Genomic DNA, 22,984 nt, shown 5'->3' on the forward strand with positions numbered 1-22,984 from the left:
CAATCCTCTCATCCTTCTAGCAATGGAAAAAGTATGGTACTCAGAGTACATTTGAAAAAATCTGACTGCAGGATGCCTGGGTGGCCCAGTCATCAAGCGTCTGCCTCTGGTTCTGGTCATGATCCCAGGGTACTGGAATGGAGCCCTGCATCGGTCTCCCTGCTCAGCGGGGATTCTGCTTCTCCCTCTCCCACACCCCTGCTTATGTTCCCTCTATCGCCGTGTCTCTCTCTCTCTCTCTGTCAAATGAATAAATAAAATCTTTAAAAAAAAAAATCTGACAGCATTTTCAATAAAGAAACTTAAAAAAAGAATTTCCCCCCCAAAACAAAAAACATGGGACAGAAACTTGCCGAAGAAGAAAGTACACCTTGCCGTGGGACAAATGGTTAACACACACAAATAGCTTCCAAAATAACTTTTATTACTATATAAAAAAAAGTCAAGAAAAAATAGATGTGTATTTTTTTTCTACAAAATTATAAAATATTTGGGCTACTTCATATTTTTCCAGAAGAAGGCAAAATTAAAACACTAATATTTTCCACTTCAGTTTTCAGGTATCTCCTAAGGGATAAAAAATAATAGGTTTTTTTTTTTTTTTTACACTGTACTTTCCTTATGTGCAGCTCAGAGACATATAGCAGTTACAGTGTTCTGTCAGAGTTCTCTAAGAAAGGGCGTAACAAGATAAAAAATTCTATCACACGGCAATAAAATTAGCATAACACTTTACTCCTTTCTTTGAGCTTTTAGATCTGGCAGTTGTGGTCAATCGGTATGGTACTGCAATTTTCAACTCAGCAGGGAAAAGAGCCTAATTAAAAACAAGACATTCTCTTTAATTCGTCCTTTAGAAAACAGAAACCACTTGTCAGTATTCCTGAGAAAGTGCAATTGCCTTCTTTGTCATTTGATTGTAAGGTCTGAGATGCTGTTTCGAACTAGCGGCTTACATGAAACCACACGAGGCAAGGGAAGGAGAGTTTCTGGAGGGTGAATTCAGTCTGACATAGAAGCACAGGAAACTGTACGCCTTTGAGAACATTAATTCAAAAAGCATATTCATTTGAGTTTCTCAATAAATCCTTCCAGAGAAAAGGCTTTAGTGTTGATTTAGATGAGTGTTAAAATAAAGCTCCCCCCTACCCCCAACCCCAGAAATTAGATTATGGGGTAAGCCAAGCCAGACTACCTCTCCTGATGATAAAAGCTATAATTACTTGGGAAGATTTCAATCACTGTTTTGGAAATGATACCTAAGGCTTTCTTCTCCCTTCTTTCTTTTTGTGGACTTTTTAATGAGATATTTTGGGGAGAGATGGCTTTAGGTAGGAAATACCAGCTTTTGAAAGATAAAGGTACAATTACCATTAGAATAAAAAGCCCATTAAAAGAAGAGTCTCGGAAAGGTTTTCTAGATATATTTTACTATGCATTGTTTTCATAAAGGTTGAGAAAGAAAGAAGTTCCTATAATATCCGTAAGATTGCTCTCCCATTAGCCCACAAGAGAGAGAAAAGAAAGGGCTGAGATGATGGGTGCTCGAATACTTTGCAATGGAATAGAATATTCTCATGCCAAAACCATAATTAACTCTTCACTAGTAACCGCTTCCTTGGCTTCAATCATTGATACTGTCACTGACCCCTTCCCCTTCCAAAAATTCCTGGAATTTGGGGCACCTTTATATAAAGAAACATCCATTTATTAAAAATATGTTTGTGTATGACAGTGCAATTATTACTTCCACCTGACACCAAAATTGAAGCATCATCTACCCATATTGAATTGTGCCTACTACATGCCAGGTACTGGGCTGGGCACTGGGCATACTTACGACACCATTACCAATTTTGGAAATATAATTAAATAGGAAGAAAATAGTATTTTGGCAAGGAAATCTTCAATGGTTAGCCGTCAAGTTTAACCGATAGGATGGAGTGAAGCTCATATTCAGTCTATGGAGGTAATTACCACTTCACTTAAAAGGAACTCCACTAAGCACTAAAAAGGTTAAATGTGTTTGGTGTAAACTGTAACATTTTTACCTACATTAAAATGATCCAGTTTAAAATCACAGGGAAACAAACAAAAAACCCAAATAAAAAGCATCAGTTCAGCATAGGTACTACTCTGCGGGGGGTAGGGATTGTTTTTTAAGATTTATGTATTTATCTTAGAGAGAGAGCACGCCCAGGTACATACACGTGAGTTGGGGGAGGGGCGGAGGGAGAGAATCTTCATGCAGACTCCCTGTTGAGTACGGAGCCCAAGGGGGTCCTCCATTCCATGACCCATGAGATCACAACCTGAGTGGAAACCAAGAGTCAGACGCTCAACTGAGTGAGCCACCCAGGTGCTCCAACTCTAGGTTTTAATTTAAGTCGGCCCCGAGTCTAGACAGCGGTCTCCACGCTCGAACGAGGTCACCTCTGAGTCTCAGTTCATACTGAGAACCCAAAGCTCCAGATGTCTCCTAAAACTCCACCAGTGTCAGGAAGGACCTTAGCTGTTGCCACTGGGAAGGGCAGACCATGAGATGAGTCTCTCTAATCCCCAAACCCAAAGTTATTCAGCAGCTAAGATGCTGAAGAACAAAAATTGTGATTGATTAATCTTGAAAGTTACAGCTGTTTTTGCCCAAACATTTCTTTGTTACTAAGACACAATTTTAAGATCAAAGGGGCCTCCGGGTGGGCCACGGCTGGTCGGCAATGGTGGGGTGCCATGATCTATTTCGAGGTACGGGTGGACCTCTTTTCTTGGTTGTTTGAGGAATCTGCCTTGGAAGAGAGAGACAGAAGGTACACTTTAACAACACCACTACACTCCAGCAACTGGGGTTTATCCAGGAGTGAATCAGAGTAGGCACAAACTAGTATCAAACAGAAAATGTAGCAGAGTGAAGTGGTTAGGGTCACAGACTGAGGAGTCACAGCCACGAGTCAAATCTTAGTTCTGCTACCAATGAGCTGTATGACCTTGGGGAGAGTTACTAACCTTTCTCACCTCCAGATCTCCCAGTGGTAAAATAGTGATAATGATAGTATAAAGTTTGAGGATTGAACAAGTTAATATTTATAAAGTACTAAGAAGAGTGTCTGGCATGTAGTCAGTGCCACGTAAGTACTTTTTAAAATAAAAAACAGCAACTTGGGCTAAGCCTTTGCCTTCAGCTCAGGTCATGGTCTCAGGGTTCTGGGCTCGAGCCCCTGCATTGGGCTCAGCAGGGAGCCTGCTTCCCTCTCTCTCTACCTGTCTCTCTGCCTACTTGTGATATCTCTGTGTCAAATAAGTAAATAAATAAAACCTTTAATAAAAACAAAAAAAACAGAAACTTGGGGAAAAGTGCCCTTTGAGGTGTGGAGAACAGTTTATGCTACGTACACTTTCAGGCATGGTCCCTACTAATTAGGTTTTGGAATCTGGGTTAGAAAGTACACCAAACCCCAAGGAAACTTTGGGATGAAGTGGAGTTTTGGAAAAAACTTCCAGGTCTGACAAGAGAAGATTTCTTTAGCTACCTTTGGCTCAGTCATCACTCCAAAATTCTCTAATACAAACCCTGGTCTCCAGGGCCAATCTGAGCTCAAATGAGTGAGGGGGATAGATAGCAGGGGACAGTCACTGGGAGAAGGGAACCAGTCACTTTCCTGAATTTTTCTGCACTCTACTCCTTATCTGTGTAGCATAAACCCTGCCCCAGATCTGATTCTAAAACATTAGGATTGGATTCCTGGAATTAACAGGAAATGACTTCATGACAAGAGACCAGAGATGCTGCCAACTGATGGCATTTACCAACTGAGAGACATATTTTTGATTTTGATTTTGGTTTTTTTAAGTTTTTTGTTTGTTTGTTTTGGAGAGACACCTTTTGATGATCTGTTCTATGTAAGGCACTGTGCTAAATATTTTGGTCCATGATAAGAAAGAAGTAACATAACCACCACTTATATCTTCTACTATTTACACAGATCGTCTCCTTTCCAATTCAGGTAAGATCATAGGCCTCAATCCATACAAACTCTTTCAAGGAATCCTACTTTATGATTAAAATAAATATCTACTGCACAGCTCAATCATCTTGGGGCTAACCAGGAGAGGTTAAACTGGAAGGCTGGTTTTTCAAAGTGAAGTTATTGGGCCACATCTCTACAACATTTTACATGGTGGATCTCTGGCCAACCTCATCAGCAGTGAAGTTTCTTTTCTTTGCTGAGGCTTCGTGGTTTAATTTTGAATCTGGTGCGTCCACATTGCTGAAGTTGACGGTTAAGCCTCCAGCTCCCTCTTGAGCGCCTCCGTTTGGCTGAAGCAGGACAGAATTTGGTTCTTTAGGACGTTGCCATTGCGGTCTGGTGACTATCCAAAAAATGAGCGCCCCATAGAGCACCATCAGGAGGCCGAGGGTATTTGTGAAAACACCTTCTGGTGGGAACTTATTGTATCCAGAACTATTCCTACAAAAAAGAGAGAGTGTGTCCAATTACAAATAGGGCGATCCAGCCACATGTCAGTCTTGAATTTATCTGCTTAAAAATGCACAGTGGTACCCCTTATAAATTCCCTTAAAGTTTGACATTAAGGAGAAATTTAAGTTGTGCCAAAATAACTCAATTGAAATAGCATGTAACTGTTAAAAATGGTAAGTGTGAAAATACTATAGCAACCTGAAACACCTAGAGCACTTAAAAATTGGAAAAAGCATGATATAAAAATGTATGTATACCATAATCACAATGAATTTAAAAACATGTACATCAAAAAGATTAAAAGGGCATGCCTAACTTCAGTAGTTGTTTTGTAAGAGTGATACAGTTTTTTGGACTTTTTGGTCCTTCTTCCAAGCATTATTAATGCTATACCACATGCGTAATACATTTTAATTTTAAAAATTTTGTTACTTTAAATTATGCTTTTCCAAGGAACAAGTATTTAACATTTTATAGCTCAAATAATATAATTAGGAGAACTATGCAACTTACAGGGCAAAGAACAGTTTCTCAGTCACTCCCATAAGCACTGCGGCAATCACCGTTCCAAAGATGAGGAGCCCAGAGTAGACATGCATGGGCATGACAAGTGCTCGGAGGGAAAGCGGAGCCCAAGGAAGCAGAAAGATGAAAACCCCTAGGAGAAGCTGAACATCAACAAGTACAAAGGTTATCATTTAATTCTATGTTTTAATGAATTTTAAAATTATTACTGTAAAAGCAATTATGTGTAAAAGGAAGAACCTTCCTACAGAGCCAAGGGCATAAGATGAAAGGTATATCTCCACGCTCTAGTTCCACTACTCAAAGGCAACACCTCTTACCACTTTCTCAAGAACCCTTCCAGAAAATATTTATGCCTGTACAAGCTTATGTGTGTGTGTAAAGACAGAGAGAGATTTTTTTAAAGTATAAATGACGGGGCAGCTGGATGGCTCATTGGGTTAAAGCCTCTGCCTTTGGCTCAGGTCCCTCTGGTCCCAGAGTCCTGGGATCGAGCCCCACATTGGGCTCTCTGCTCAGCAGGGAGCCTGCTTCCCTTCCTTTCTCTCCCCGCCTGCCTCTCTGCCCACTTGTGATGCCTGCCTGTCAAATAAATATATAAACTCTTTTTTAAAAAAAAAGTATAAATGGCATGTTACTCTACATACTTGTTCTGCATCTTGCTTTTTTCCCTTAATAGTATACCTTGGAGATCTTTTCATGACAGCTCATGTGCATCTGGTTTATTCTTTTTCATGGCTACTCTTCTAGTAATTTACTCAATTCTCTCTCTATGAATGTTCCTGTTTCTATTTTTTTCTGATCATTAACAAAGTTACAGTGAACATTCTGGTATCTTCTTGTTTGTTTTTATCTATTTGCTTATGGATGCCAAGTAGAAGAGGAAATAAAAGATTTTCAAGTCACTAAAAGCAGATACAATAGGACACATTCAGTTCAGCCTAAAACAGTATGTGCCGAGAAGTTGACAATTTTGTTTTAGGAGGAAAAAATGAATCCTGCAGAGTCCATTTGCTTGACAATTAAAGCCCTAGTAGGATGTTTCTCTGCAGAGGATGTCAAGATTCTTAAGGAAAAATAGTCAGGTGACACTTGCAGTTTGTTTTGTTTTGTTGCCCAGATCAATGATTAACTATTCTCCTCTTCTCAGGAGAATGAAGATGACCACTGAGTCATCGATGAAGATGACCACTGAATTTAAAGGGGCATTTTTTCAGGTGCCTACTTTGGACCTACCACCCAAAGAAAACAAATATGAGAAAACACTGTTTTGAACATCACTGTTCATCTTTCCTCAGATCAAAGGACTAATGCGGGAGGCACACCAGAAGAATAAAGGCAGAAGGGGTCTGAGACCCTAAAACACATTGAGAATCAGCTTCTGGGACATGGTAATGAATGGAAGTTAAAAAATGCATGCGATAGGCTGGTTGTGCCTATGTTGTTGTCCACTTAAGGCCACAAATGCCTCGCTGTATGAAAAATGGTACAGAGGGTCCCCCCTGGCGGTTCAGAATGCTGCTAATTCTCCTTCAGTGAAGTTTAGTGATTGTATTAGTATCAAAGGGCAAGCATCCTGATGTACAGGTTGTGCCTTCTCTATGAAAAGGGAGCTCAGGTAAGTGGCCACCAAGGATTTAGTGCACCTACACTTGTGTGAGTAAAGTCACCACACCTTTTCTGTGCTTCGGAATATGTATTTCCACATTCCTGTTCTCCTGACTCTTCATTCCTAAGACTGTATACTCTCTTCTTTCTTTCAGGACTTACCATGTGTACCTCTTATAATCCTGTAGGGCTCAATGATCGAAGACAGTGAGGTGCCAGAAATAGGTTTACAGGACCCCAGGGGATTTAACGCCCTTTAAATGTTACTTTCATCATTAAAAAAAAAATATATATATATATATATGTATAATATATATATATTTTTTTTGGGGGGGGGCAAAAGAAAATTACTTTTTTTTTTGAAGATTTTATTTATTTATTTGAGAGAGAGACAGTGAGAGAGAGCATGAGGCGAGAAGGTCAGAGGGAGAAGCAGACTCCCCATGGAGCTGGGAGCCTGATGCGGGACTCGATCCTGGGACTCCAGGACCGTGACCTGAGCCGAAGGTAGTTGCTTAACCAACTGAGCCACCCAGGCACCCTACTTTTTTTTTTTTTTTAAGATTTTATTTATTTATTTTATTTTATTTATTTATTTGACAGAGAGAGACACAGGGAGAGAGGGAACATGAGTGGGGATGTTGGAGAGGGAGAAGAAGGCTTCCTGCTGAGCAGGGAGCCTGATGTGGGGCTCCATCACAGGACCCTGGGATCATGACCTGAGCCAAAGGCAGATGCTTAACGACTGAGCCACCCAGGTGCCCCAAGAAAATTGTTTTTAAGAGGAAAGGGGAAAATTTGCAGAATGCTTCACTTTGATTAAAAGTGTTCCAAATGATGCATGTTTATAATAACTTATAAAAACTTATAATTTAGAATAATCATTCTTTATTTCCTTTTTGTCTTACCATCTAGCTTGAAACCCAGCGGACTGAAAGAAAATCCCTCTGTCCTTTTAAGTCAGTGGTTCTTGAAGACCTGAATCAGAAATGCTTGTGCCTTTTTTTTAAAAAGAGATACTTGGGAAACATCCAGAGCTGCTAAATAAGAACTCCTGGGAGTTGGGCTCAGCAATCTGCATTTTAACAGAATGCCCAGGCGATTCCTAATACATGTGAAAGTCTGAAGATCACTGCTTTTGATTTACTTACATTGGTTCAGAAATATGGGTTAACTGCAGTCTGGAAAATCCCTAACAGTGAAGGCGGTGGAATCTTCCATTACCTTCAGTCTCAAACACGTATTAAGAGCCAACTATGGGCAAACAAAGTGCTCCAGGGTTTAGAAACCATCACCTGCAGAAAACTGTTCTGCACCACATTGGAGTTCTTTCTTTCTTTCTTTCTTTATTTGACAGAGAGAGATCACAAGTAGGGAGAGAGGCAGGCAGAGAGAGAGAGAGAGGAGGAGGAAGCAGGCTCCCTGCTGAGCAGAGAGCCCGATGCGGGACTTGATCCCAGGACCCTGAGATCATGACCTGAGCCGAAGCAGCGGCTTAACCCATTGAGCCACCCAGGCACCCCACACTGGAGTTCTTAAGAGAGCTAAAGAAGAATAAAATCTCATTAAAAAATTATTATTTAGATATTAAAGTGAAAGTGTAGTATGACCCTAATTTCCTAAAGGAGATAAGCCAAAATATAACGGTATCTCTAGATTGTGGCATTATCAATGACTTTGGTTCTTTTTTTCCTATATTTTATAAATTTTAAAGTTAATATATATTCCTTTTATAATTAGAAATAGACAATAAAAGTTTACTTTTAAAGTTCCTATACCAAATACCTAGGCTTTCTCAGTTAATTATTATTATCCACTCAAAAATGTATTTTGCTACTCCAGTTTTATCTCATGTATGAAACAAATGAGTTTTTAAAAAAAGATACATGTGAACTTTGAGAGCTAACAAGAGCTTTTTTTTTTTTTAAAGATTATTTATTTATTTATTTGACAGAAAGAGAAATCACAAGTTAGGCAGAAGTAGGCAGAGAGGCAGGCAGAGCAGGGGAAGCAGGCTCCCCGCTGAGCAGAGAGCCCGATGCGGGGCTCGATCTCAGGACCCTGGGATCATGACCCGAGCTGAAGGCAGAGGTCCAACCCACTGAGCCACCCAGGTGCCCCTAACAAGAGCTTTTATTTGCAAACATCATTAATGAAACCAGGAATTATCTGCCTAGCTCGCTTCTGTATTCGGTATGATTTCCTTTTTCTTTTAACTATAGAAGTGGAGTTAATGAGCAATCACGTGATTGACAGATGGAGGTCCTCTCCGTTTCTCTATTTATGTACTCAATCATTCCTGGATCGAAAGCACATATTCCTGGGTCCCATCCCTAGAGTCTCTGATTCACCAGGTCTGGAGTGGAACTTCAGAATCTGTATTTCTATTTCCCCCGGTGATGTTAATGATGCTGTTCTAGGGACCACAACTTTGAGAAGCTCTGTCTTGGGCCATTTCCAAGTTGCATTCTTCAAATATGAAAGCATGTTTCTTCCAGCGATTAAAAAATATAGTCAGCACCAACTAAAATATGTCCACAGTTTTTTTATAAAGAGAGACGACACACAAAGGGAACACTACGTTCCCCTTGTCAGTATCCCACATCTTCTTGCTGCACTGCCTGGCATCACGAGCACATGGTGATAGATAGCCCAGCACTGGCTCAGCCATCTCCAGGACTATCTCTGGTCTGCTAGGTACTACTGAAGTAAATCACACAGCGAATGACATCACTAAAAATCATGGTTATGATCCTCACAGCTATGAGCACTTTGACACTGCTCAACAATCCTTCAATGGTCCGATTTCTCAGCTCATCCTCCAAGTTCCTTCTTCCTCAAACTATTCGCTGTCCTGTGTGCCTTCTATCAGCAGATGATTTTATTACCATCTCATGGGAAAAACAGAGTCTCACTCTTCTGCCACCAAATCAAACAAACCAAAAAAGCACCCCAAGCCAACAGTTCCTACTTTCTTCAATTATAATACGGTCGCTATTCAGTTTTCCAGCTGGGCTTGGCAACCTGCTTCCTGAAGACATAGCTATAGATTCACTCTAGCATTTACAACCTCTCCTTCTCTACTGGGGCCATCCTGGGAGCATTTTGACACACCGGAGCTTCTCACAATGAAAAGAAGTAAAAAAAAAAAAAAAAAAAAAAAAAAAAGAAAGAAAGAAAAAGAAAAAACAACCAAACACCTGCCTTGATTTTCATCCTTCCTTTTCCAGTTGCCATTCTCTCGCTCCTTGCCTTCTTAGCCAAACCTCCTGAGTTGCCTATTTTTCACCTTCCACACTTCTTCAATCCACTGAAATCTGGATTCTGTCCTCCAAGAAAATTGCTTTCCAGAGTGATCAGCGACTACCAGGTCACTCAACCCAAAGAACAGTTTTCAGACCTTATTTTCGTTGACTTTTTAGAGCATCTGACACTCCTCAAGCCCTCTGCTTCCCCTCTAATGTTCCCTTTCTCATCCCCTACTTGCTTAAGCCTGCAAGTGACTTTCATCCCATACTTATGCTGACTTTCCAAATCTCGTTAATTTCACCTTTGAACTATCTTTTGAAATTATCCACTTTGGTCACTGCTGCTGCTACATTTCAGGCCACCATCCTTTCTCATTTGAAACTCTGTAAATACTTTCAAGCTAGTCTATCTACCTGAAAGGAATGAAAAGGAATCTGACACAGAACTCCTACATATCTTCAAGGAAAAGACAAAAGAAACCCTTGTTTTTCAAATGGACAAAAGATACAAACAGGTATTTCTGAGAAGAGAAACATGAGTAATCAGCCTCCAATTCATCTACCATACTCCACTCCAGGAAGTCTGACCTCCTTGTTCCTCAAACAAAACAAACTTTTACCCACATACTGTCCCATCTCCCTCTAATATGTCCTTTTCACCACCAACCTCATGACTTCAGGTTTTAGTTTGATTTCCTTAAATCCCTATACCATATGAGGGCTTGCCCAGAATACTCCGTACCCACCTTATCTACCAAATAGGGAAAGACCAGTCTCCCTTGCAAGTTGCATGAGGACAGAAAGCATGTTTCTTTGTATCCATGCTTGTCTTGTGGAACAACACATACCCTACAGCCTAGCAAGGAATCTAATAGTAGGTAATTTAGCTTTGTTGAATAAGTGGATGGACTCCTGAACAAAATTTCGTTGATACAAAATATATGTTCTTAACCACAAAGGTGCCTAAGATCTATAGCAGAAATAAAATTTAAAATGCCCTCTTCGGGGGCACCTGGGTGGCTCAGTGGGTTAAAACCTCTGCCTTCAACTCAGGTCATGATCCCAGTGTCCTGGGATCAAGACCTGCATCAGGCTCTCTGTTCAGTGGGGAGCCTGCTTCCCCCTCTCTCTCTGCCTGCCTCTCTGCCTATTTGTGATCTCTGTCAAATAAATAAATAAAATCTTAAGAAAATATGTGTTAGCAAAATCTGGGAGAAGACTCTCATAAAGAAATTTCAGCTTAATTTCTTCCTCGAAAGGGTAAACAAAGGATCTCTGCTTGGCAGGGGAATCATTACTGTGTTTGTTTTCAGGGCTGTGGGATTCGGCAGGGGGCAGGCAGCAGATTAGATGATCCAGGCTGGTCCAACCCTGGGCCCAAGTCCTCACTCAAGAAAACATCTAACAGACAAGTAGACCCAAACACATTTTTATGGAATTTAATCTCTGGACTCAGGAAAGATGGGCCCTCTCTTTTTGGGGGTAGGTTCAAGGATCGTAGGATCCACCTATTTCCACCCCGGCAACAGGCTGAGGGGAGCAGAGGTCAGATATGCAACAACACAGCCCAGTCAGAGTACAGTTTGGACCTCTGATAGTTTGTTATTTTTAAAAAATGCCCCAGAGGCTACATGTCACAAATTGAAAAGAATTCTACACTTGAAACGCTTTATAATCCATAGCGAAACTTGAGGAAGGAGGAAGACCTTTCAGCCTTTTCTGGTTGTGGCCTTTGTTCCTTGCCTCCTTCTTTCCTTTACTTGCTGAAATCACCTGACACTGGCTTCACTTGGTGGATAAATCCTGACAGGGAAGCTAAGCCAACCTTAAGCACTAAGGTAAGAGGATCTGAACTTGACCATCTCTTCTGCGCTCTTCATACTCTGTAGTAGGACTGCTTCCTGAAGTGTTCTTGGGTGGGGGCAGGGAGTGCAAACCAACCTCAAACTCGGTGAATGGTCCACACACAGTTAAACTCTGGGACTTTAGTGCAGGCTGCGGGGGCCAGGGAAGCCGGCAGAAAGACTGCAGCTGCTGCTGCTCCAGGAAACTGGGGCTTCCTGTTCTCCACCTACAAGTGGCAGCTCCAAAAACCTCTGCCTAGAACTCATCTTGGTTCAGACAGAGATACTGCTTCCCTTTTGTACTTTTGACTTCAGAAATCTGACAGAAGCAGATCTCAAGTGAAGCGTATTTTTGTGGCTCATCAATTTTTACAACTAAGACTATGCAGGCAGGAATCTTTGTAAATCATAGTAAGGAGGGAGCTTGAAGTGAAGAAAGCAAGTTGACAATTGGTTTCTTTCCTCTGGGAAAGGAAATATTCTTTAATGTAATCATTTCCTGAGCACACCTGGGTGATCGATTCTGTCACTTCCATGGAGAAGCAATGCAAATAACTTGAAAACAGCCGTCATGCAACAAAGCAGTAAAGCTGAAATGGAGTCCTCTTTCCCTGACAGGACATGTTCACCTCAACCACAGGCACCAAGCACAATGTGAGTACTCACAACTGTGGTAAGGGGCACCCATTTGCTTGTTTAGTTTTAGAAACTACGCAGGGGCGCGCCTGGGTGGCTCAGTCAGATATCTGCCTTGGGCTCAGGTCATGATCCCAGGATTCTGGGATCGAGCCCTGAGTCCGGCTCACTGAGCAGAAGTAGGGTGTCTGCTTCTCTCTCTCCCTCTGCCCCTCCCCCAGCTTGTGTGCTCTACCTTTCTCTCAAATAAATAAAATCTTAAAAAAAAACTATGTATATATGATTTTTATGTAACATATGACTTACTTATATTTAAAACAAAAGAGCCACATGTTCAAACAAGTCAAACAAGACATATTTAAAAATACTCCCCCCAACCAATCCTACCCACTCCCACAATGTAGTAGTGTGGTATATTCTCCCACACCCTTCTTTACACATCAACACATATATGCTTTTTTTCTTTCTCTCTTTCCTTTATTATTTTTTTTTTTTTTAGATTTTATTTATTTATTTGAGAGAGAGAGACATCAAGCAAGCATGAGCAGTGGGGAAGGGCAGAGGGAGAGGGAGAAGCAAGCTTCAGGCAGAGCAGGGAGCCTGACATGGGGCTTGAACCCAGGACCTAGGATCATGACCTGAAGCAAGGGCAGATGCTTAACTGACTGAGCCACCCAGGTGCCCCTCCTTTTTTTGTCTTTTTTTAAGTGACATTTTACTATACATTTTACTCTTCAGTATTTTTTTTTTTTTTTTTTTTTTTTTTTTTTTACTTACTCATTTGTCAGAGAGAGAGAGCACAAGCAGGGGAAGCAGCAAGCAGAGGGAGAAGCAGACTCCCCACTGAGCAGGAAGCCCAATGCAGGACTCGATCCCAAGATCCTGGGATCATGTATTGAGCCGAAGGGAGCCGCTTAAGTGACTGAGCCACCCAAGCATCCCTCTTCAGTATTTTTTATACTGAAGAACGTATGGTGATTTTACTTTGGTCAGTAGACAGAGCTACATTCCTTGTAATAGCTTTATAATATCCACCACTGATTTACCCCAGATTATTTAACCATTCCTATTGATGGAGATTTCAGTTGCTTCTTGTTTCCTGCCTGCATAAACAGTGCCCCACTAAAAATCCTTTTTAGAGTTCCTTATGTTATAGTATTTTTAATTTCCACTCTCTCCAAATGTGGGATTGTTAGGTTAAGGGTAACCAAATTAAAAAAAAAAAATAGTAGCTATTAACAAACTACTTCCCTAAAATTTGGTAACAATGTATTTTCCTGCCAGCAGTGGAAAAGCAGAAGAAGAGAGCACCCTTTACCTCACACCCTTGGCAGCAAGGAACATCACCACTGTTGTTGTGATAATCTTGTGGGGGAAAATGACCATTTTATTGTCCTCACTTACATTTTCCTAACTTTTTAGTGAGGTTAGCATATTACCTTATTATATTACCTTAGCATATTACCTTGGCTTATTACCTTAGCATATTACCTTAGTGAGGTAAGCATATTACCAATATGCTTATTGGTAATTTAAGTTTTTCTTCTTTGACCTGCCTATTCAAATTTCCTGTTTATTCTTCTATGAGGTTGCCTTTTTATCACTAATTTTTGGGAGTTGTTTTATATATTAGGGGCACCTGGGTGGCTCAGTCAGTTAAGCGCCTGCCTTCAGCTCAGGTCATGATCCCTGGGTCCTGGAATGGGGTCCTACAGCCCCTGCTCAGGGGGGAGCCTGTTTCTCCCTCTGTCTGCCACTCCCCCTGCTTGTGCACTTTCTCTCTGACAAATAAATAAAATCTTAAAACAAAAAGAGAAAACTGTTTTATATGTTAAATGCATTAACCCTTAACACACGACTTGATTATTCCTCATATCCCCTGGTGCAGTTTCTGTTGACCTTGATATCTTTCGTCCCATATAATTTTTAAAAAATTTTATGTAATCCAATAGGTCTTTCTTTTCCTTTACGACTTCTGGATTTCTTATCAACCTTATGGACTCCCCAAAATCAGATTATATGCTTCTTAATTTTTTTCTTCTCTTTTCATTGGCTTTTTTTTTTTTTTAATATTTAGGACTTTAATCTATCTAGAATCTATTTTCTTTTGTTTTATATGCAGAGTTGTTTTGCTTATTTATTTGGTTTCTCCCAAATGGATAACCAATTATGATGATAACTTTTTTAAAAAAGATATTATTTATTTGGGAGAGAGAGTGAGTGTGTGTGCGCATGCACACGAACAAGGTGGGTGCAGAGGGAGAGGGATATGCAGACTGCCAGCTGAGCAGGAAGCCCAATGCCGGGCTCAATCCCAGGAGCCCAGGATCATGACCCAAGTGGAAGGCAGACAGATGCCCAATGGATTGAGCCACCCGGGTGCCCCTGATGGTAACATTTATTAAATAAGCATTTTTTCCCACTAAATTGAAACACTATAGTGTCATTAAAAAAAAAAAAAGCTCTCCTACATACTTGGACCATTTTTGTTCTCTCTGGTCTTTCCATGACTATATTTTGTTTACCTCTGTGTTAATAACTTGTTTTGAATAAGGCAAGTATCCCTTCACTTCTTTTTCAAAAATTTTTTTATTATCCTTGGTATTTGCTCTGCAAGTTTAAGACTCCCATTGGGCTTAAAATGAGAATGATATGAAACATAAATATGATTGAAGAGGGACAGATAATGTCCATATTAATTTTTCTCTTTTAGTAATATGGTTTCTCTCTAATTATACCATGTTTTCTCAATAAAATTTTGTAGTATTTTACGTATTCTACATATAGATTTTATACCCTCCATTGTTCAATTTATCCCTAGGTATTTTATAATTTTATATCTACATTTTAAATGAATTCTACTTCTTATTCTAAGTGGCTATTTCCAGTTTAGGCAAAAGTTAATGAATTATGAATGACTATCTTATACCCAGCCACCTTTCCAAATGCTCGTATTACTTTAGCCATCTCTTGGGTTACTAGACATATGTTACAGGATCCGCAAATCAAAAAAAGGTCATAATTCTCTATTATTTATACTGATTTTTTCTTCATCTTGTAGCTAAAATTTCCATGGTAAAGTTGAATGACAATTTGACAGAAATGTCTTCAGTGTTTCACAGTTTCAGCTGGTGTTTGATGCTGGATGTTAGGAAAGATGTATCTCATTGGAGCCGCCATCTTGGGTGTGGTATGTAACGCACAATGGGGTCATATCAAAGAAAATTTGTTTTCTCTCGGTGTCCTGGAATAGTTGAAAGTACCTGTTCCTAGAAGTTCAAAAGTATAAAACGGACCCAATGCCTTTTTTAGTGATAGATTTCAAACAAACTTACCAATTTTGTCTAATATTATTAGCCAGTTTATGTTTTCTAATTCCTCTTGGATCAAATCTGGTAGTTTATATTTAGCAAGAAAATAGTCCTTTCTTCTTTAAGATTTTTAAGTATATTACTGTGTATTAAAAATCTAATAACCTGTCCTAATTTCAAAATATTATTTGTAACTATGATTATATTTCTTTCTTATTCTGAAGTTTGTATATTTTGTTTTTCCTCAATCAGGTTTGCAATGGCTTGTCTATTTTTTTTAAAGAATCAGCTTTTCATTTCATTTAGAATTTCTTCTATTTTTTTATTCATAGTTGTGGTAGGCTGAATCATGCTGCCCCCAACACGTGCAAAGATATTTACACCATAATCACTGAAAGCTGTGAATATGTTATGTTACGTGGCAAAAGACACTTTGTAAATGTAATTAGTTTATGGATCTTATGATTGGGAGATAATCTTGAATTATCTGGACAGCTTTATACAACCACATGACTCCATTAAGGTATTTTATCTAGTCCCATTTAATTACTGCACTCAGAACCACAGAACTCTCTCACAGGAAAGAAAAAGCTACATAGCTTTGGGGTGGTTTCCATTCTATTCTTCAGAGATACACCCTCCAGATGAGAATGCTCGAAGGCTAGCTGAGTGATCATGGGGACATCATGGGAAGGGCAGAACTAAGTGCTCGTGGGGAGGGCTGCGGACTTGGGCATGAGTCCCAGCTCAGCCACTGGTTGTGTAACTCCTGCCTCCTCAGCCCCGGCAAAGGCCATCTCCCAAGAAGGACCAGGAGAGAGAAGCAGAATGCTTCACACAGAGCTCTGGCTTCTGTGTTTGGCATTCTGAAGTGGTGCAGAGGAATGGAGACAAAGTGAGGGGAATGGACAGCTGAGAGCAGAACACGGAGCTGAGGAAAGTTCTGAAGAGACACCAGGAAGCCAAGGGGGGCCCTAAAGCAACTGGCAGCATCTCAATGGCCTTTGTTCTAGCCTCTTATTCTCTGAACAGGGAGGATCCACCAGCTGCTGGGGGAGAAAAGAAGCTGCCTCCCAGACGAGAAAACACGGAGGGAAAATCAACCTTGAGGACAGGAGGTCTGAGCTAAGCTCAGGTATCCAATTAGAGATACTTTTCTTTTTCCTTCTTATCAGTAAAATAGTGTCTGATCCAGGGTTTTCTCTGTGCTCCCATCCTGTCTAGCCCCTTTTCATTCTCTGATCCCTAGCTCCAGTCATGGTGAAAGACCCTAGGGGACCCGCACCCAAGGACGCACTCACAGACCACTGGATGCAATAAGCAAGAGGATTTTATTCGGGCATGCTCAGACTCCCAGGGACACTTGACCACGAAATCCACGAGGGATGGGTCAGTGTCTGAGAGCCCCGATCTGTTTCGGGAATGACTTAATATAGAATTTTACAGTCCATTACATCCGAGCCCTCACTTTTCTAGCCAGTAATTTCAAAGCATTACAGTAAGGCCTACACACAGGTAGCCAATCCTTTAAAATCAACCATACATTCTGGCCAGTCACCGTTCAGGTAGTGTACAGTAGAGGGTACGTGTTGAATTGCACGTTTCTAACCATTATCTGTTCAGCACGTCTCCAGCTAGCGTACGTGCTGAACCGCACGTCTCCAGCCTTGGTACGGGAGACAACCCTTATCAATTTTACTTAGTAGTAGGGGAAATTCTTAACAGGGGAAGGGTATAACTTTATTTGATTACACAGCGAGCGAGGGTTTAAGCAATTTTTCATTTCTTAGCAAAGCATTAGAAGCATTATTATACAGAAGCCAGAAACAGCTGGGTTAAACACAGATTTTTGCTATTCGTTATCCTGTTGTGCTGCTTGTTGACTCCTTTATCTATGGTCAGCTGGCCACAGTTTCTTAGCATAAGCTGGTTATAAAAAGAATGTTAAAACTTATAGGCTATACTATAGTTCTGACCTGGGGTCCTTCAATGGTAATGCAAACTGAAATAATCAATATAGTCCATACATACATTCACTTTTATTTAATTAAAATTCAAGAAGCTTTATGTCTTTAAAAGCCTTTCTTTAAAAAGAAAAATGACAGATACCTGGTAAGAGGTCTTTTTCTAAGAGGTCATATTTTAAGATATGCCTTATTGCAGGAGGTGTCTGGGTGGTACAGTTGGCTGAGAGATTCTTGGTTTTGGCTCAGGTCATGATCTCAGGTCATGATCTCAGGGTCATGAGATTGAGCCCCATGTTGAGCTCTGTGCTCAGCACAGAGTCTGCTTAAGATCCTCTCTCCATTTTCGTCTGCCCTTTACTCCCATGTTTTCTCTCTCTCTCTCTCTCTCAAATAAATAAATCAATCTTAAAAAAAAAAAAAAAAGATATGCCTTCTCCCTTATTCACAGAAAACTGAAGTTTACATTGATATCCCAATTACGTAGCTGGATATATGCTGTACAAGGCAAGGGAAATGAGTTGACATAGTTGACAAAGATTTTTCATCAAGGGGCGCCTGGGTGGCTCAGTGGGTTAAGCCTCTGCCTTTGGCTCAGGTCATGATCTCAGGGTCCTGGAATCGAGCCCCACATCAGGCTTTCTGCTCAGCAGGGAGCCTGCTTCCCCCCCCCCTCTCTCTGCCTGCCTCTCTGTCTACTTGTGATCTTTCTCTCTGTCAAATAAATAAATAAAATCTTAAACAACAACAACAACAAAACTTAAAAAAAAAAAAAAAAGACTTTTCATCAAGGTGATTAACACCAAAAAGACTTCTAAAATTAACCTTTCCCTTCAGTGACCTAGAACAGCCACATCCCTTTCAAACTCCATTAACTTATGTTTAAAAACAGTACTCTCCGAAGTATGTGTTTTTACTAAGTGAGGAAAGGGGAAAACTAAACTAATCGCTGAGCCTACAAAATCTACCAGAGAAGTAAAATTTACAACTTCATTCATAAAGTTAGAAAATAGAAGTGATAGGAAACATGGGGAAGAAATCTGTAGCTCTTACCTATGCTTGTTTATTTGGCACATGGAACTTGAAGTCTACATAATGGCAGCCTCTGTGTTATGGAGATGGCAGTTTCCCTACATAGATATGCCCATATCTAAACTCACACACTCAAGACTGAATTCTGCAGTTCTGGTGGCCCCTCGGGGAACAATACTGAATGGAAAGAAAACGGAGCAGAGTCTAGTGGGGGAATGACAAGGCGATTTCCAAGAAATATGAATGTATAGAAAACATCTCTGGTATCTGAAGTGTTTTACTTTTTATAACGTGTTTATAAACACACCAAAAGACTGACCTGTAAGATGTAGAGTATGACAACCGTCAGTCCGACCCAGCTGTGTAGACTGTACATGTTGGGGATATTCAGGGCATTGTGGAAATCAAAAACAGACACCAGAGCAATAATTACGAGAATGGTGGCAATGGTGTGTAACCCTGCGTGGATGGACTTCATCAGGAGCTTGCTGCATTTCCAGGTCCATGGCAGTCTGTAGACGATGATGGCTAGAAAGAGATGAAGAGGGACAGAATGAGGTGTTGCTTTTTTAAATCAACATAAGTTGAACATTTTGATGCACTTAACACTCCCTTGCATGAAACCATTTTCACATGGCTTCTGCTTCTCCCCTCTTCCCTGCCTTTCAAGAATTCCTTTTTGGGCTCTTTTGCCAGCATCTTCTTTACTCCCAACGTATGAACAAACTCTGGTGGCTCTCAGGCTCAGTTCTAAGACTTTTTCTCTGTGGGTGACCTCATTCACTCTTTCACTGAGATGCCATTTACATGGCAGGGACTCCAAAATTCATATCTCCAGCCCAGAACTCCTTCTGAACTCCAGATCCACATAATGCAACAGCTTCTTGACATCTCTGTATATATGCCTCCATATATCTCAAGCTCAGCAAATTCAAAACTAAATTATTAATCTTATGACTGGTTCTGTGTGTGTGCATCTTACTTTGATGAGAAAAGATAAACTAAGGAATAGAAAAATATGCAACACGATCTAAATAGACAAAAGAATATATCCCAGTATTTTACCAAAAACTACATCCAAAAATAGAAAGAGAAACATAAGTAAAATATCAACTTCATTAGCCAACAGAGAAATGCAAATTAAAGTCAAATAAGACTATGTCTACTATATATCTGAATGGCTAAACATGAAAAATACCAAGTATTGGAGAGGATGGAAAGCAATCAGAGCTCTCATGTTCCACAGCAGGAGATATATGAGAACAAACACTCTGGAAAACCAGCAGTATTTATTCAAGCTAAACTTGAGCATAACTTATGATCCAGCAATTCTACTCCTGGGTATATTCTCCAAAGAAGTATGTATTTATGTTCACCAAAAGACATGCACTAGAACATTATTAGCAGCACCATTTGTAGTGGCCAAAAACTAGAGACTCCCCAAATGACCATCTTGAATAATATGAATAAATAAATTGTGATATGGGCACCTGGGTGGCTCAGTGGGTTGAGCCTCTGCCTTCAGCTCAGGTCATGATCTCAGGGTCCTGGGATCCAGCCCTGCATTTGACTCTCTGCTCAGCAGGGAGCCTGCTTCCTCCCCCTCTCTTTCTGCCTACCTCTCTGCCTACTTGTAATCTCTGTCAAATAAATAAAATCTTAAAAAAAAAATTAAAAAAATAAATTGTGATATGTTCACACCATAGAATAATACACAATAAAGAGAAAGAATAATAACTATATATAATATATATGTATTATATATAAAATATATATACATAATATATATAATAATCTATAACTAGAACTTCACCCAAGAATATGAATCCACCTATAATGCTGATGCCAAGTAATGAGACATAAACAAGTATGTACTGTATGGATTCAATTTATACAAAGTATAAAAAGAAGAAAAACTCATGTCTGCAATAAGAAAAGTCAGGATATTGGTTACCCTTGTGAGGAAAGGGCGCAGTAACTGGAAAGGAACATACAAGGGATTCCTAGCTTCCTGCTAATACTCTTTCTCCATCTGGGTGCAGGTTACATCAGTTTTCGCTGAGGGGAGAATCAATGTACACTTTCTTGCATGTAGATTAAACTTCAACAAAGACATTTTTTTTTAAATATTTATTTATTTATTTATTTGACAGACAGAGATCACAAGGAGATTAGAGAGGCAGGCAGAGAGGGGTGGGGGGAAGCAGTCTCCCTGCCAAGCAGAAAGCCCGATGCGGGGCTCTATCCCAGGACGCTGAGACCACGACTGTTGCTGAAGGCAGAGGCCCAACCCACTGAGACACCCAGGAGCCCCTAACAAAAACATTTTTGAAAGCATTTTTTTTTAAGTGTCCTGGTTTAAGCAACAGATTATATGATCACCTTAACCAGCATGTGATTAATTTTTGTTCTGAAGACAATATCCTGCTGCTACCTACCCTCATTCCCACATCTCCGGTCCATGTCAGGGAAAATTTAGGGATCTAAAAATGTAGGGCAGGTTGAAAAAGTTTGAAGAATATTTCCTTGCAAGATAGATTCCATTATATCCACAGTGTATCCTGTATATTGCTTAGTTATAGTAAGAAAAAAAAAAGGGCACATTCCTACTAAAGACATTTATAATTTGAATATAAAGAACTTCATAGGATCACAAAAATGTATGAGATTATCTAATCCATTCTCAGGCAGAGACACATATAAACCCACAAAGAAAGATGTGAATTCATCCTCTTTAAACTTTCAGCACAAAATGTCAATCTTCCTATCCTTTCATTCTATTCCGCAACACTTGACAGCCCTCACCATTAAGACAGGATTCTTTTCTAATCCAAAGTCTGAAGAATTGCTACTTTTAGTGCATATATGGATATCTTATGACTATGATTGGTTATACTTCCTTGAGGACGTGGGGACTTTTCGGATAATCATTTCTATATTTGGTGAATCTTTTCAAGCCATTTAGTGCAACCAGGTAGACCCGCTGATCCTTAAACAAGGTTATAGTGCTTGATCCTTGAGCAAAGTTAGGGGTAATGATCCCCACACAGTTGAAAATCTGCATATTGGGGTGCCTGGGTGGCTCAGTGGATTGGGCTTCTACCTTTGGCTCAGGTTATGATCTCTGGGTCCTGGGATCGAGCCCCGCATGGGGCTCTCTGCTCAGCGGGGAGCCTGCTTCCCCCTCTCTCTCTGCCTGCTGCTCTTCCTACTTCTCTCTGTCAAATAAATTAAAAGAAAGAAAGAAAGAAAGAAATAATACAGATAGAGCCCATATACTCTTCATACAGCTAGCAACACCTGGTGTTACCAATGGTAACATCTTACATAACCATAGTACAATATCACAACTAAGAAACTGATGTCAATATAATCCACTGACCTAATTCAGATTTCATTAGTTTTATTTGTGTATGTGACCCATTAAGTGTTTTTAAAATAAATATAAAATACTCTCTGCAGGCTGATCAAAGTCTAGAAATAAAATTGAAGTCAACTCAAACACACAGCCTCCCCTCCTTATGCTTTTTCTCCTCTGATTCAGTGGCACACCATATAGGATTTTCTAGTTCTCAAGAAAAACAAATGCCTCTTGACCCAATGCCTTTGTGACCTTTCATCCACATGGTAGGGAGCATTTTGCAGTATGTGTGATCAGGCAGTAGTAAAATAAAAATGTAGCTAATATGAAAATCTAGCAATCATCTCACCCTCTTCTGAGTTAACCTCATTTATTACACACACACACACACACACACATACACACACACACACACACACACACACACACACACACAACTGAGCCCTTGCTAGATAGGAGGTGCCATGCTAAGTGCTCTACTTGTTTACATTTACATTATAATTCTTACCTCAACTCTGTGAGGAAGGGATGATTACCGTTACCATGAGCATCATACAGAGGAGGAAGCTAAGGCACAGAGAGGTTAAGTAGCTTGTGTAATCTTAGTAAGTGTTTTAAAATTAATATTATTATTGTCGTCATCATCTTCATTGCCATCCTATCACTCAGACATTGCCCTCATCTTAGATGAGGAAACTTGAACATCTACATATGAAAAGGAAATACTTGGAATATGTTTGCTTGGAAAGCAAATTATGAACAATAAATCACAACAGCTTTTTCTCCCCCATCTGGATCCTGTTACATTGCATTTTTTCCAAAGTCAAAACTAACCTCTGATGTTAGAAGTCAGGAGTAGTTATCATGACTGAGAGATGTTACGATGGTTAATTCTCAGATGCCTGGGATGTTGTTTCATGGTTCGGGTACATGAATGTGTTCACGTTATAAAAACATGTAACTTATGATTTAGGTAT

At 40.0% G+C, this 22,984-nt stretch overlaps 1 protein-coding gene across 1 annotated transcript in view; it reads right to left on the bottom strand.

Annotated features, from left to right (window-relative positions):
• Positions 1-403: 403 nt before the first annotated feature.
• Positions 404-22,984, bottom strand: part of LOC131827103 (plasma membrane ascorbate-dependent reductase CYBRD1) — a 34,910-nt gene continuing 12,329 nt past the window's right edge. Inside the window, exons 2-4 of the mRNA XM_059167047.1 lie at positions 18,966-19,174; positions 4,992-5,146; positions 404-4,466 (exon numbers count right to left, since the gene is read on the bottom strand). Coding sequence (XP_059023030.1) covers positions 4,169-4,466; positions 4,992-5,146; positions 18,966-19,174 — 662 coding nt within the window. The 3' untranslated portion in view covers positions 404-4,168. The remainder of the gene's footprint in view (positions 4,467-4,991; positions 5,147-18,965; positions 19,175-22,984) is intronic.

Source organism: Mustela lutreola, chromosome 3, assembly GCF_030435805.1.
Source record: "Mustela lutreola isolate mMusLut2 chromosome 3, mMusLut2.pri, whole genome shotgun sequence".
Lineage (NCBI taxonomy): Eukaryota > Metazoa > Chordata > Mammalia > Carnivora > Mustelidae > Mustela > Mustela lutreola.